At 49.3% G+C, this 14272-nt stretch overlaps 1 protein-coding gene across 1 annotated transcript; it reads right to left on the bottom strand.

Annotated features, from left to right (window-relative positions):
* Nucleotides 1-7714: 7714 nt before the first annotated feature.
* Nucleotides 7715-13354, bottom strand: NODAL (nodal growth differentiation factor). Its single transcript, XM_051974012.1, has 3 exons — nt 13196-13354; nt 9076-9800; nt 7715-8088 (listed from the first exon to the last, which is right to left on the bottom strand). Exons 1-3 carry the CDS (start codon nt 13350-13352, stop codon nt 7936-7938), a joined length of 1035 nt encoding a protein of 344 aa, XP_051829972.1. The 5' UTR covers nt 13353-13354; the 3' UTR covers nt 7715-7935.
* Between the last annotated feature and the right edge of the window lie 918 nt (nt 13355-14272).

Below are 14272 nucleotides of genomic sequence, written 5' to 3'. Positions count from 1 at the left end.
ATTTCTTCTAAATTTGATTCACCGGATCCAAAATGTACTTTTAATATTCTCGTTTATTGAATAAATGATCAGATGCTGAAGACCACCAGGATTTAATGAAATTACCCTTCCAGGAATCTGGTGCAAGAATCTTTTTTTTTTTGTTTTCTTTTTTTACACCTTAAAGACTGAAAATAAGGCTTAAAGCAGTGAGCTTAATGTCTTTAGGATTTATTGCTACTAAATATGACTGACTGCCAAAAGCTAAAATAGGAGAAAAAAGAGTGTTCTGAAGTCTTAAAACTCAGTCTGTTCCCCACAGAGCGACTGCTGTCAAATATGGTGAATGAATGAATGATGAATAAGGATGGGCTCTCCCTTTAAGGAGGAGACAAGTCTGTGTTTCTTCCTGACTTTCAGCAAGCCAGGGCCCTTTTGCCCTGCCATAGTCACAGAGGCTTACATTTTTCTCCTTGTCCTAAAGGCCAGGGTTTCATTTCTAATGACTAGGTTAGAATTTTCTCTCTTAACTTGCAGAAAATCACCTAACTTCTCTGTGCCTCTGCTTCCTCATCTGTAAAAGAAAAAAGAGATAGACCAGATGACCTCTAATGTCACTTCCAGTTCTAGATCTCATGAGTATGACTCAGTAATTGCCAGGTCAAGGGATTCAGGCCATTCCTTCTCAGAAGCTGTGACAACTATTTGAATTGAGGCAACAGTACAGGGTCAAAACAGAATCTTTAAGCAGTGACCCCAGTTAGGAAATGGGATGTGATTAATAGATGAAGATCCGAGGAGAAGCAGACATGGCATATGAAAAACCAGTTCAGAAACATAGAAGATTGCTTGGTTTGCCAAACTCAAGGCAGGAATACCAGGCATTAGAATGTGCTAAGATAGAGGGAGCGCCCTACTAGGATTTAGATTAAAATGGGACAGGATTGGGGGCCGACAGCCAGATCAGCTAGGACAAGAGAAGAGGCCCTAAGTGTTTGGCTGCACCTGAAGACCTCTTCTACCTTTCCCTGCTTTTCCAATTAAAACACCTACACTGTTTGGGTAGATGTGTGTTTTTAAAGGGAGATTGGCCCCTTGACCTCTGTTGAAATTTTGTGGTTCCTGCTTTACTCAGCAGACATTTTTCTTTCCTCATAGTTATTAGAGATTCCTGCATTTAAAATGTTCTTTACATTTTTGGGTGTCAACATTTATCTAATTATTAGAGTTGGAGCAGCTGTTCCATAATTTCCAGTTATTCCTTGCATTTTCGTCTTGATCGGCAGTATCAGGTCTAGTGTCTTCTGCCATTTGTGGGAAAGTAGGTATTAATAAAGTCAACTTCATTGTACTCAGTGGCCCTCTTAATGTTGTATGGGAGCTTTCAAAGAGGATCCTTTCACTGGGCCTGGGCTTAATAAGTTCCCTCTCTATTCCCAGCAACACAATTGTGCTGACTCACCCTTTCTTTTGAAAGTTGAAGCCCTGCCTGCTGCAAAATTACCTGGTGTCTATTTCTCACACCGTCGGTCATTCAGCCATCAAATATTTATTGAGTGTCTGCCGTGTGCAAGAGTTCTACTTATTTTAAAACTCAGTTTTAAAATTTTTGCTTCAGCTGGCTGTGTCTTTGTGACTGTTTATTTGGGAAATCCTCTCTCAAGTTCCTTCTCTTTTCTTCCCAAGCTCAGTACTTAACTATTGGAGTGGTTGCTTCGGGGTTCTCATTCTAAACCATTTTTGGCACTTTGCCTTGTGCTCTCAACCACAGAAATAAATGGTAGCATTAGGAAGCATCTTGCAGGAGAGATCTCTGTGTCCTGTTGGCCTGCATTTGGCCCCTGTGCAGAGTTGGAATTGAGCCTCCCCTTCCTTTGGCAATCATCCCTCAGAGGAAAGCAAAGTGCTTTCCCTGCTCCCTTCTCACTGGTTCAGAGCTTTCCCCGCTTTGCACATCTCTGGACCGTAGGTCTGTGGGCAGTTGGTGGGATCTTTATTAATCTGCGTAACCCAATCACATTGGTAAAAGGGATTCCTTTGAGGCGAGTGCTTCCTTCTTAGGAATCTGGTTGGATTCTGGACCATCCCTATAACTCGTAGCTTTTCACTTTCCCTAAATAAAGATGGACTCGGAACCAAGAGCAAGTGGGCCCCCATTCCCAGGGACTTGAGTCTTGTCATTCATTGTTTTACTCATGGTTTTTGTTTTGGAATGGCTCTTCTGCCATTAGTCTGGAGGCCAAGTCAAAATTGTAAATTTCCCTTCAAAACTATAAGAATTTGTTTGGTACGTGGATTATTTATTTTCCCATTCTTCTGAGGAATATTAGCTTCTTCCCATGGGCTGGTCCTGGAAGTTGATCCCCCTTAAAGCTCAAGTACATGAAAGGTCTTTTGGGTCTCATATTAATCTTGCTATACTTCTTCTTTCCTTGAACTCTGCAGACCTGGCAGACTGCATTTTATGACTGGGGTGTCAAGGCTCTTGGGAATGTGACTGAGATGAAACAAGTTCCCTGAGGTGTTTAAACTCTTACTCTGCCCCCTGCCTAATGATTGGAGCAGGTGAAGAGATGCCTGGAAACTTGGTAATCATCTGGCCAAATGGGGTTCTGGAAAGGGAAGTTTCCTCTTCAGTATTAGAGAGCATTGGCTCTTGAACCTGAAGTTACTCACCACCCCAGACTCTGAAGACTCCATAAATCAAGCAAGGATGGTATGCCCATTCTAACCCCCATGTTTTCTCCCTACTCTTTAGTCCTGATCTTAAAACAAACCCATCTGTGCCAAGGGTAATTTACTTGAAACTATGGGACTAGTCCCTTCCTATGTGTAGGATAGAGATCAGATTAGATGAGCAGGATGAATGGTCCATCTCATTTACTAACTTCCCCATGTCTGTGTTAGTATCACCGGGCATTGGTGGTCCAGTGCCTTTCCTTCACCTCAAGATGGAATCCATCTATTTCTACCTTGGTGAAATTGCCCTCTTCCTGAGGGGGGGGTGAGGTAGGCCTTGAAGGTGTCTTGGAGAACCCAAAGGACACTTGCATGTTGGGTGTCCATTTTAAGCTTCTTTTAAAATAATCTTTTATAAAGAAAATGCTCATTCCCTTTAGCCCAGTCCAGCGGACCCCCTTGTCCTCTCATCCCTTTGCAGTGCCATTCTGAATCAAAAAGGCTATGGCTAGCTAGAAATTGTGCCACCTCCCCTGCCCCTGGCCATCTCTTCACCCTCTCCTCTTTCCCCCTCCCTTCCTTTTCATTATCATTCTGAATGGAAATCAGAGGCTGCCAGCCAAGGCCTTTAGGCACTTCTGTATAATTCCATGGGTTTCTCGGGGGTTTTTCTTTTGTTTTTGCTTTGGTTTTTATTTTAATTGTTCTTCAAAACCAACAGGTATTTGGAAACATAGGAAAACTCACCAATGGTTGCTGTTAGTTAGATCAATAAAGATCTTGACTAAAAACTTGGTTTTGGAAATTTTTTTCCCCCTTCACACTCTATCAGTTGTTAAGCACCTCAGGAGCTTTCGTTAATTCATTAAAATGTGGAAGGTGTTTGAGCAAAGACAAAAACCTCCTTTGAACCTAAGGCTCAAGACTGGCACATCAGTGGTATCCTTAAAGTTGGGGATTGGCATAGGAGAGTCGGGCCACTACTGAAGAAAGATCACTAGCCTTTGGGGTCAGGAGTCGTGGGTTCAAGAATCAACTCAAAACTTAGTAGTCGTGTGCTCATGGATGAATAAATCCCTCAGCCAATGAGCTTTGGTGTTCTCATTTGTAAAATGGGGATGAGACCACAGTTCCTGTTTGCAGTATTGTTGTGAGAGGGGAAAAAAAGCACCTTGTAAAATTTAAATTGTCACCTCCCTTTTGGGAAGTCAGTGCTTCCTTAGTGCAGGTGTTACTCCAACAGCTAGAGGCTGAAGCTTGACTCAGACACAAGTGTGCGCTCGGTGACATCTCCTGTCTGCTAACCAGGGCTCCAGAATTCTGTGGAATTCCCGTCAGCAGGCCTCACTCCTGTTACATTTCCTGACATTAGGAGGGGGAATGAGGCTCTTTGGCTGGGCGACTTTTTTGTTTTCTTGAATGAGATAGATTCAAAGGACTCTATAAGTTTAGAGAGTCATTTTCTAGTAAAAGGCCTAAAGCGTAATCTTGATTTCCAAGAATTCTCAGTGATGGTCAACACATTTGCTTTACCTTAGTGTCCTGTAAGGGACATTATGAGTTAATGGGAAGAGCACTGGATGGAGCTGGGTTCAAATCTTGCAGTTTTGTGAAACTGCTGTGAAACTGAGCAAGCTGAGGGGTGTTTTAATGCATTGGTTTTGGGAATCTGGAGACCTGGATTTGTATCTGTAAGTGAGGCTACCTATGGTACTACCTGCCTCATCCAGTTGGGTATCATAAACCTCAGAATCATTTTGGAAGTAATTATTTTTTTAATTTTTTTTTAAAATATAGCTTTTTATATACAAAACATATGCATGGGTAATTTTTCAACATTGACCCTTGCAAAAACTTGTGTTCCAACTTTTCCCCTCCGTCCCTCCAGCCCCTCCCCTAGATGGCAGGTAGTCCCATACATGTTAAACATGTTAAAGTATATGTTAAATCCAATATATGTATACATATTTATACAGTTTTCTTGTTGCACAAGAAAGATCGGATTTAGAAGGAAGGTAAAAATCCGAAAAGAAAAAACAAAAATGCAAGCAGACAACAGAAAGAGTGGAAATGTTATGTTTGGTCCACACTCATTTTTGGAAGTAATTATTAAGCCTCCATTATGGATTTAGAGCCAGAAGAGGGGACTTAGACGTCTTCTGTCTCCTCTCTTCTTTTACAGACCCAAAGAGATCATGTTAACTTGCCCCAAATCACAGTCGTAAATGTGAGATTTGACCTCAACTTCAGCCTCAGCTAGGCTGCCAGCCTGGCGGGTGAAGTGAACCCTTTCCAGACACCCCTGATGTATGTAGAGTGCTTGAATATATTACATCACCTTTTATGACCTCGGTGAAGTTTACCCCCTCAGAGTAGCAGATTGTGCTCAAAAGAGTGTTGCCGGGCCAATGTGAGCTGGGGGGGGAGAGCAGCAGTACCCGTGGTCCCGGCGCAGGGTGGAATTCTACCGCTCCCCACCTTGGCTACTATCCCTTTTCGGCCCCCCTCCCTTTCTCGCCCTTCTCCCCACGCCCGCTCTGTAGACCTGCCAACAAGCACTCTGCGGTACTGCTCGGCCCCGCCGATGGCTCTTGGGACCAAGACTGCAGCTGGTTCTCTCTAGGCCTTTGCCAGGTACTCGTTACTGGGAAATGTCTTGGGTCTGCGCTGTGTCCCTTGGCCCCTCTGCTTTAGATTTCATTTTGAACTTCTGGCCACTCAGATAAAACAAGGTGGCTCCTTGAAGCAGACCCTAACCCGCCTCCACCCCCCGCCCCCCATTACTGATCTATTGAGAAGAACTTGTAGGAGGACGGCTTTGCTGAGAAGAGGGGAGTTGGTGTCCAAGTGCAGCCTTTCAGGGCTCCCCCCACCCAAGAGCAGGTCTTCCTTTTGTGTGGTATCATCCCCGTGCTGGGCTCTCGGCTTTCTATGTCTTGATTGGAGGCTCCGAGTTCCCTTGGCGAGCAGGTCTCCCGGCAGGACTCCTCACTGTGGGCACAAATAGACTGACCTTTAATGCCCAGCTCTTCCAGGGCTGCTAAATTATCCTCTCTAGCACAGGGGGCTTTTCTGGGGGTCCCGGGAGTTGGGAAAGCTTTGAGGGTAGAATTCCTTTTCAGGAATTTCACGTTTTATTTGAGAAATGTGGTTGAATTCAGGTATAATTTGGTCTAGTGTTTGTGAGAATAATTCAGATGCCTGCATTTGTCTTTGTTGCTGAGGCAATTGGGATTAAGTGACTTGCCCAAGGTCACCCAGCTAGGAAGTGTTAAATGTCTGAGGGCAGATTTGAACTCAGGTCTCGTGCTCTACCCACTGCACCACCTAGCTGCCCTAAGCTGCCTGCATTCTTGACTGCAGGCTAAGTCAAAGCAGAGGCTCAGGCTGCCCATCCAAGTGGTATCGAAAACAAAATCCTTTCTGGCCTTGGCGGCCCTCTCCTCCTAGTCCAGGTGGTGACCGGCTGCATCAGATCTGGTGAGGACTGGGGGTATTGAGTTCCTTCTAGCCAGCCAGATGCAATTCCATTCTCCTTCGAGGCCCTGCTCAGCTGGGGCTGCTGCTCTTCTGTATCATCTTCCGGGACTAACGTAATCCAGCCAGCCTCTTGGAGACCCCAGGGGAGATTAGGGGTTTATTTTGCAGTTGGGTTCATTGAAGGCCCTCATGCAAAGGGTTTATGGAAGCTTGGTGGTTCCACCCAAATGGGCAGCAGCCCTCCCATGATGGATAAAAGGGAATGGCTCTGGGGGGGTCTAGTGGAAGGCCTGGGACCTTGTGTTGGGGAGCTACTGCCAAATGGCACTTTTGTGAGAGAGTTCAGCTGTGGTGCCATGAAGTCTGGTCCAAACTGAGACTTGTTGTGATCTGGCAGTGGGACGAGAGTCTGGTTCAGGCAAGACCGTTAGGGCGAATGGGTTTTTACAAACACACACCTCCCATGGGAAGCAGCAGAAAGGAATAATATAAAGCTTGAAAGGGGCAGCTAGATGGTGCAGTGAATAGAGCACCAGCCCTGGCGTTAGGAAGACCTGAGTTCAAATCCGGCCTCAAACACTTAACACTTCCTAGCTGGGTGACCCTGGGCAAGTCACTTAACCCCAGTTAACTCAGCATTACACACACACACACACACACACACACACACACACACACACACACACACACACACTATAGTGTATGTATCTCTCTCTCTATGCGTATATATATATATATATATAGCTTGAACGACAGGGGAAAAAATGAACCTGATTTAGTGGAAAGGGACACGCCGAGTCAGATCTGGGGCAGTTTCCACCACTTCCTGGCAATATTCTTCCTCATCTCTGAGCCTTTGTTTCTTCATCTATTAAGTGGGGGAAATGCTTGATCCTATGTAACATCTCAAAGCATTTGAGGAAAGAGCAGTTTGTAAAACTTCAAGGGCCCTTAAGTTAAGTTACCTTAAACTTACAAGGTGCATTGCCTTGCTGTCCTCGGCTCACTCTAGCTGGACAGTAGAGTCCATATTCTGTCATTTATAAGCTCGGTAACATTGGACAAATCACTTAACCTCTCAATTAAGGCCTCAGTTTCCCTCCATGTAGGTTTAAAAGAGGGGATTGGGTCCTTGTTCTTTTTCTTCCAGTAAACATCCAGTCCTCTCATTTTACAGATGAAGAAACTAAGGTCTATAGAAGGAGAATGAGCTGTCCAAGACTGACTAGAGAATGGCAAAGCTGATTAAATCCAGGGTTGTTTGGAAACTTAAAAGATACATGAAGGAATTCCTACATCGTCACCTTTTGACAGACGGGGATTGTGGCCCCAACATATGAAGGTCCCTCCGTCTTCCAGTCTTATACCTAACCCCACTAGAGAAGATTCTTATTCTTCCCTTGAAATGCCAGAGGCACCTTAGAGAATAATAATAGTTTTATTGATATATAATATATATATATACATATACATATACATATACAATTAATTAGCAGAGACCAGCTCGCACATTTGCCCGCCCTAGCATCAGTCTGGAGTACCAGCCTCAGAGATCAGAACGGACCTATTTGTTTTATAAGGAAGAAACAGGGCAAGCTCCTCAACCGGAGCTTCGAGTGTCCCGTTGTCCCCTTCCAAAAATTGTCTCTCGAGCCAGATTCAAATCACCTCAACTCTGGTGGACACCGAGTCCTTCTCGTGTCATTCTCTCCTGGCCTTCCCCGCACTGCGGGGAACCTCGCCAACAGCAGAGTCGAGATTTGACTCGAACGGCCCTCTAACGTCCCTGGGGTCTTTTCAGCGGCAGCCGCACTCCTCCACTATCATGTCCTTGTGATGGTCCAGGAGGACTTTGCCGTTCTCCAGGTACAACATGCTGAGAGCCTTGGTCTTCACAGGAGCGCAGCATGTGGAGGGCACTTGGTGGGGCTGGTAGAACTTCAGTAAACTCTGCAGAGAGAGGCAGGGCGGGTCAGAATTGCATGGCTCAGACAGAATCAGGAGAAACACTGAACTTTACCTTAAACTAAACAGAGCGAAAGCGAGGGTTTCTGGGTATAGGAATGGGGAAAGCGAGGACCGTTTTTAAAGGAGCTTCCAATACAGAGCCACTTATTCTTGGAGCCGGAAGGAGTGAACAACCTCGATTTCAGGAATATATTGGCCCAGTCAGAATGGCAGAATGGCACCTGATGTTGATCATAGCAGGAGCTAATGAGTTGTAAAAGCCTGTGGACTTTGTATAGCAGAACGGGCCTTTGGTCCCATCCATCCCAGGAACCCCAGTTGAGAAAAGCTCCTTCTTCCAATGTGTATAGCACCCCTTCTGCATCTCAGTCTTAGAACACTCAGAGGGACTGAGCCAGGGTCACACAGCCAGTATGGGTCAGTATGGGTCTTCTGGGCTTTTTACTCATTATTCCGCACTGCCAGAAATTTTGTGGGGGTTTGGATTTCCCTGGAAAGGGGAAGACTCCCTCAGTATCCACTTGGGGAGGCGGAATGAGGAAAGAAAAATCATTCGTGTGTTTGGAATGAGCCCCACCATGATGTCTCTGTGCCCAGCCTGCAGATAAATCTAACTGAGCCACTGTGGGGCAATTTCCCTTTGGAGTCGGACTGAAAAACCAGCACAAGCACAGGCTCCCTTTCCCTCTGCCACCTCCGCTCACTTCCCTTCCTTTTCTCTGTTCTTTCCCCTCAGTGAGCTATACAGAGGGAAATGGCCGCCGGTCAGCTCCGCTAACTTTTCAGAACTCGAGGGACCCATAACCCTCAGCTTGAGAAGGAAGAGGGATGGATATGGTCCGAATCTCGGGCCTCTCGGCTGGGGCCCCACCAGGGGTTTTTACCCCTTTTCATCCCCCCTCCTTCACCCACACAGACACACACGCACGTGCGCACTCACGCCCACCCCTTCTCCGTCTGGGGCCGTACCTGGATGTAGGCGTGATTGGTGGGGCTAAATCTCTCCTCCATGGGGTTGGGACACTCTCCCTCACAGCGGAAGGCCTCGTACTGCTTGGGGTAGATCACCCACGAGCCCCAGCCGATCAGGTTGAAGTCCACTTGGAACCTGACCCTCCTGCACTGCGGGACGGTGAGTCCGTTCCGCCGTCGGTGCTTCCTCTTGCTTCTCTCCTGGGAGACGCGGCCCTCCCTGGCCCTCCACGAGCTCTCCGCCTCCCAGAGCAGCGTGGAGCCGCCCGGCCGCCCTCGCTGCTCCGACGTGTTGGAGTACAGCGTGAGCAGCACGTCGGAGACCGGGGGTTCCGGGGCCCGGCGCCCGCACTCCTTGCCCGCTGCGTCCGTCCGGGCCGCGCTCGGCGCGTCCTCGGCGCCGCTCAGGGCCCCGAGGCCTTTGACCAGGGCCTCTGTCACCCTCAGGACCACGCCGTCCAAGGAGAAGCTGACGTGGGAGTCGGTGACCACAAAGGAAGCCAGCCGGCGTCTCTCGGGGCAGGCCGGCGCCTCGTCCTCGTCCTCGTCCTCGTCCTCCCACCGCGGCTGGTGAAAGATCTCCACCAAGATCGGGGCCTCCGCCGGAGGGTCCCCCGAGGGCGCCAGCTGGAGCCGGAGCTCGGCGCCCGCCAGTTTCTCCTCTTGGGTCAGGAAGGAAAAGTCAAAAGCGAACGTCCAGTGCTGTCCCTCCATCACCACGTCTGTGCAGAAAAGCAAAGGAGAAGGGAATGAATGGGTGAGGGGAAGGCGGCCTCCAGACTTGGGGAGCCGGCCGGACGCTCGGCCTTCCCAGAAACCATTGTTCACTTCAGGGACGTGCAGAGAGGCAGGTGTGTGTGTGTGTGTGTGTGTGTGTGTGTGTGTGTGTGTGTGTGAGAGAGAGAGAGAGAGAGAGAGAGAGAGAGAGAGAGAGAGAGAGAGAGAGAGAGAGAGAGAGAGAGAGAGAAGAGACAGAAAGAAAAACACACAGATAGAAGAGAGACAGAGAGAGGAGAGACAGAGACAGAGACAGAGAGAGAGAGACAGAGAGAGAGAGAGAGACAGAGAGACAGAGAGACAAACAGAGAGACAGACAGAGAGACAGAGAGAGAGAGATCCCATTCTTCCTAATTGGGGGAAAACCTCACTGGATTTGGACTCTGGTTTCAAATCTTGATTCTGCTATTGATTCTGTCATTTTTGGCAAGTCCTAGCCCCTCCCTGCCTCGGTTTCTTTCTTTCCTTTAAATGGCGCTGAATACATTTGCATTACCTACAGAGGTTTATAGAGTCAGAGCAGTAACTGATCGTCTCATCCAGCATTTACAAACAGCGAGATGAGCCTGAAATTATTTGCCCACTTCCACAGGCCCCTGCATCTGGTACCTATGTACCACAGTGAAGAAGTGACATAGACATCGGCACTATTCACTGGCCCCGGCTTCCTCTCAAGCTTCTGAGGACAGAGATAAATAGGGCTTAAAACAGGAGAGAACTTTGAGTAATTTCAGAGCACTGAACAAGGGGGGAGTTAGGAGACTCGGGTTCCAGCCTGCCTCAGACTCTGAGGAGCTTGTGACCCCTCGTAAATGGCTGCCTCTCTCTGGGTTTCCAGTTCCTTAATCTGGAGCATCTACTTCCCAGAGTTGTTGGAAGGGCCAAATGAGCCAATAAGCGAGGGACCCTTTCTAAGCCAAACACCATATCTACATTTCATACATATGTATATATGTTACCATACAGCGTTTATATATATATTGCTATTATTCAGCTTATATTCATAGCGTTAGAATTGGAAGGTACATGTATGTCATCAGCTATTATTCAGCTCATACTCGTAGTGTTAGAACTGGAAGGAATCCTCAGATTATATTCTCCTCCAATCCTGTTTGTTTTTAAAATGGAAAAAAAAATATTACGGGCAGGATTTGAGCCCAGGACTCCCAATTCCCAATCTTTTCTAGACCCTTAAGAGGCGCGTCGAGTGGCATCAAGGCTCTGCATCCAGGTCCCTGGCACTGCCCTTAGCTTGGGCATCTCACAATTCTGATGTTTTAATGTCGCCACCGCTGGGGTCCCTCTTTCCCCCTCGGAGAAGAAAAAAGGGCAGCTGTCTCTATTCCAGACAAATCCTCAGGGTTGGAGAGAAATTGATTGGGGAAAATGAGCTTGGAATTCCCTGCCTTCTATTCCCCTGACGGATGGCTCCTGCTCCTCCTCCTTCCCCCTCCCAAGCGGAGATCCCCTTTCACTTAATTGCTCTTCCCTCCTGATTATCACCTCCGGGTGTTAAGGATTTAGTGCCTGGGGAGCTGCTCAGCGGAGGTGACAAGCGTTATTAGCTGAATGAGATAGTCACAGACTTTTGTAGCTCGGAGGGGAGGACTGGGAGTCGCTGGCGGTCCTGAGAGCGGCCCCACGCGCGACGTTTCTTTTCCCTTTCTGTTTCTTTTTTCTAAAGCCATATTGATGCCTTTTGCTTTTACGTCCTGTTTCCCAATATCCCCGCCCCCGCCCCCGCCCCATAAGCCTTTCCTTGTGAAAAATAAAACTAAAAAAGGGGAGGGATGTGAGCTAAGATCGACGGCCCCCACTCACTGCCGGGCAGCAACTCACGTCCCTCTTCTCAGAAGAAAGGAGGCGCTTTTGCCGAGGGGACAGCTGAGGCAGGCCCAGCGAGGGCGTCCTAGGGACCGCTGCTTAGTCCCTGGCTCACCGCCGGCCCGCCCAGCTGGAACCCCAGCTCTGAGAAGCAGGGACTCTGTTTCTACGCCTGGCGCATAGTAGGCACTTAACGAATGCTGACCTTGAGCCAATGCTGAGTCGGGGTTGGCTCTAGAAACATCTTAGAAGCATCTCTACTCTACCAAGAAACCAGGGAGATCAGTTTACTCAACCTCCACGTTTTACAACTGGGGAAACCGAGGCCCAAAGGTCGACAGCAAGGTAGGGACAGGCTGCCCCGCTTCCTCCCCCGTGTCCCAGCCGCCCAGGTCTGGGGCGAAGGGCTGGGAGGGCGGGGCGCCGAGGTCCGGCGGGGCTTAGTCGGGAACACGGGCTGGTGAGTCAGCTGACTGGAGGCTCCCCAGGGGGAATCGGTTTCTCACCCTACCTGCCCTCGGGACTGCAGTCCCCCACCCAGGGAGCCTGTAGAATGGGCAGAGGAAACGAGGTCTTTCTCACCTTTCCCCCTCTCCTGTCCGAGTCACCCTTACAAAGAGCTAAACCGGGGGCGGGGCACTCCGGCCCCTTTCAGATTAGGGGATGTGGATTGCGGGGGAAGCCCTCGGGGTCGGCGCTGTCTGGCCTTGGGGGAGGGGAGGGTCCTTTGATTAGGAAAGGGCGATGCCCCGCCCCCGGCGGCGGCGGGATGTGGATTGGGGTCTATTAGCCCGGGGGCTAAGGGTAAGAGGTGGTTCTCGGCTACCTGACTCTCCATCATTTATCTCCCGTGCCTGTCAGTGGAGTGGGGGTGACTTTTCCAGGAACCGACGGGACGGAGGTGAGCTAGCTGTGTGCTCTTCACAGCCTGTCACTCCTCACCCCGAAACTCGGACACCCCAAGCCCTGGTGACGCTCAGCAGATCTCAACGTACGGGGCGCCCCAAATCCTGCAACCCCCCCCAACATTCACCACAGAGCTCAGCGCGGCCCGAACCCCGGGCCCTCGTGACACCAGCGGAACGATCTGGACGAAAGGTCACCCTCAAACCCTGAGCTGCTCTCTTGGCCCCGGGACCCACAGAGCCTGAGCTCCCTCAATGCCGGGTATTCGGAACCCTGGGGCACCCTTGACACTGAGACACAAAATCCAGGAACTCCCCCTTACAATACGTCCTTGAAACAAGACACTTCCATGGGCGCGGGCTCCTCGGGACACCCCCAACCCCGCCTGACCCCTGACGGTCCCAGCCTCCGAGGACCCGGTGCTCCCTCAGGTCCCGGCGCCGCAGATGCCGAGGATGCTGAAACTCAAGGAGACGCCGGCCCCCCTTCTCCCCGGCAGAAACCTGGGAGGTCCCTCCTCATAGCGATCCTCTTCCCAGAAGCCCGCCCTCCCCGAGAGCAGAGAGCCCCAGCCCGCCCCGGCCCCACCCAAGTCCCCACCCGCCTTTACCTTGGGCTTTCAGGCTGCGGACGATGTGGGCGCGGGGCTGGTGCCCGTGGTAGAGCCTCAGCATGTAAGCCAGCGGGGACGGCGAGGAGGGGAGCTCCAGCGGGAATGCGGACACCTCGGTCTTCCAGGTCATCAGCAGGAGAAGGACGAGAACCATCTTCCCGGGCTCAAGCAGTCTTAGCCCAGAGCCCTGGGCAGGAGCCGCCGGCCGCCCCTTATATGCGCCACTTTCCCGCCCTTTCAGTGACTCTAGAATCCCTCCTCCCTCTGCTCTGCCTGCCAGGGCTAAGGTCACCAGGGCACCCTGGAGAGAAGCCCCACAGGGTGGGAAAGGATGGGGAGGGGGCGTGAGCGGGGGGAGGATCTCAGAGAGCGAAGGCGTTTCGCTGCCGCTCATTCTCTGTAAAGTCAAATGGGTACCAGGAGATCTTACACACTTCCCCAATACTGTGATGATCGATGCCGACGGACGCGGCTCTCTTCGGCAATGAGAGGATCCAAAGCAGTTCCAATGGATCAGGGATGAACAGAACCAGCTGCCCCCAGAGAAAGAACGCTGGGAAACGAGTGTGGACCACAACATAACATTTCCACTCCTGTTATCGTCCGCTTGCATTTTATTTTCCTTCTCGGGTTTTTTTTCCCTTTCTTTCTAGATCCGATCTTTCTAGATCCTTTCTAGATCCGATATAAGATAACTGTATAAATATGTATTTATTTACATACTATATATTACTATATAACTGTGCATATATCTATACTGTATAAATATGTACACATATATTGTATTTAAGATATACTTTAACATGTTTAATATGTATGGGACTACCTGCCATCTAGGGGAGGGGGTGGGGGAAAGGGGAAAAGTTGGAACAGAAGTGTTTGCAAGGGTCAATGCTGAAAAATTCCCCATGCATAGATCTTGTAAATAAAAAGCTATAATAAAAAAAAGATAAATGGGCGCCCAAGTTCCCCTCCTCCTCTTCCTATCCTTCTATAATCACCTTCTCAAATACCACCATTTACTAAGGTTTGTCGGTGTTTTATATATGTTACGTCCTATTATTCCTAGACCGT

The sequence above is a fragment of the Antechinus flavipes genome, chromosome 2 (assembly GCF_016432865.1).
Source record: "Antechinus flavipes isolate AdamAnt ecotype Samford, QLD, Australia chromosome 2, AdamAnt_v2, whole genome shotgun sequence".
NCBI classification, from domain to species: domain Eukaryota; kingdom Metazoa; phylum Chordata; class Mammalia; order Dasyuromorphia; family Dasyuridae; genus Antechinus; species Antechinus flavipes.
Note: the sequence above shows the minus strand (reverse complement) of the source record. Positions and strands in the feature narration are given on the sequence as shown.

What these genes read in the sequence shown, in the direction of transcription:
- NODAL (XM_051974012.1), bottom strand. Translation starts at nt 13,352, where the DNA reads ATGGTTCTCGTCCTTCTCCTGCTGATGACCTGGAAGACCGAGGTGTCC. An exon ending in CCGCAGCCTGAAAGCCCAAG is followed by an intron (nt 9,801 to 13,195) that starts GTAAAGGCGGGT and finishes TTTTCTGCACAG; the next exon opens with ACGTGGTGATGGAGGGACAG. An exon ending in CCAATCACGCCTACATCCAG is followed by an intron (nt 8,089 to 9,075) that starts GTACGGCCCCAG and finishes CTCTCTCTGCAG; the next exon opens with AGTTTACTGAAGTTCTACCA.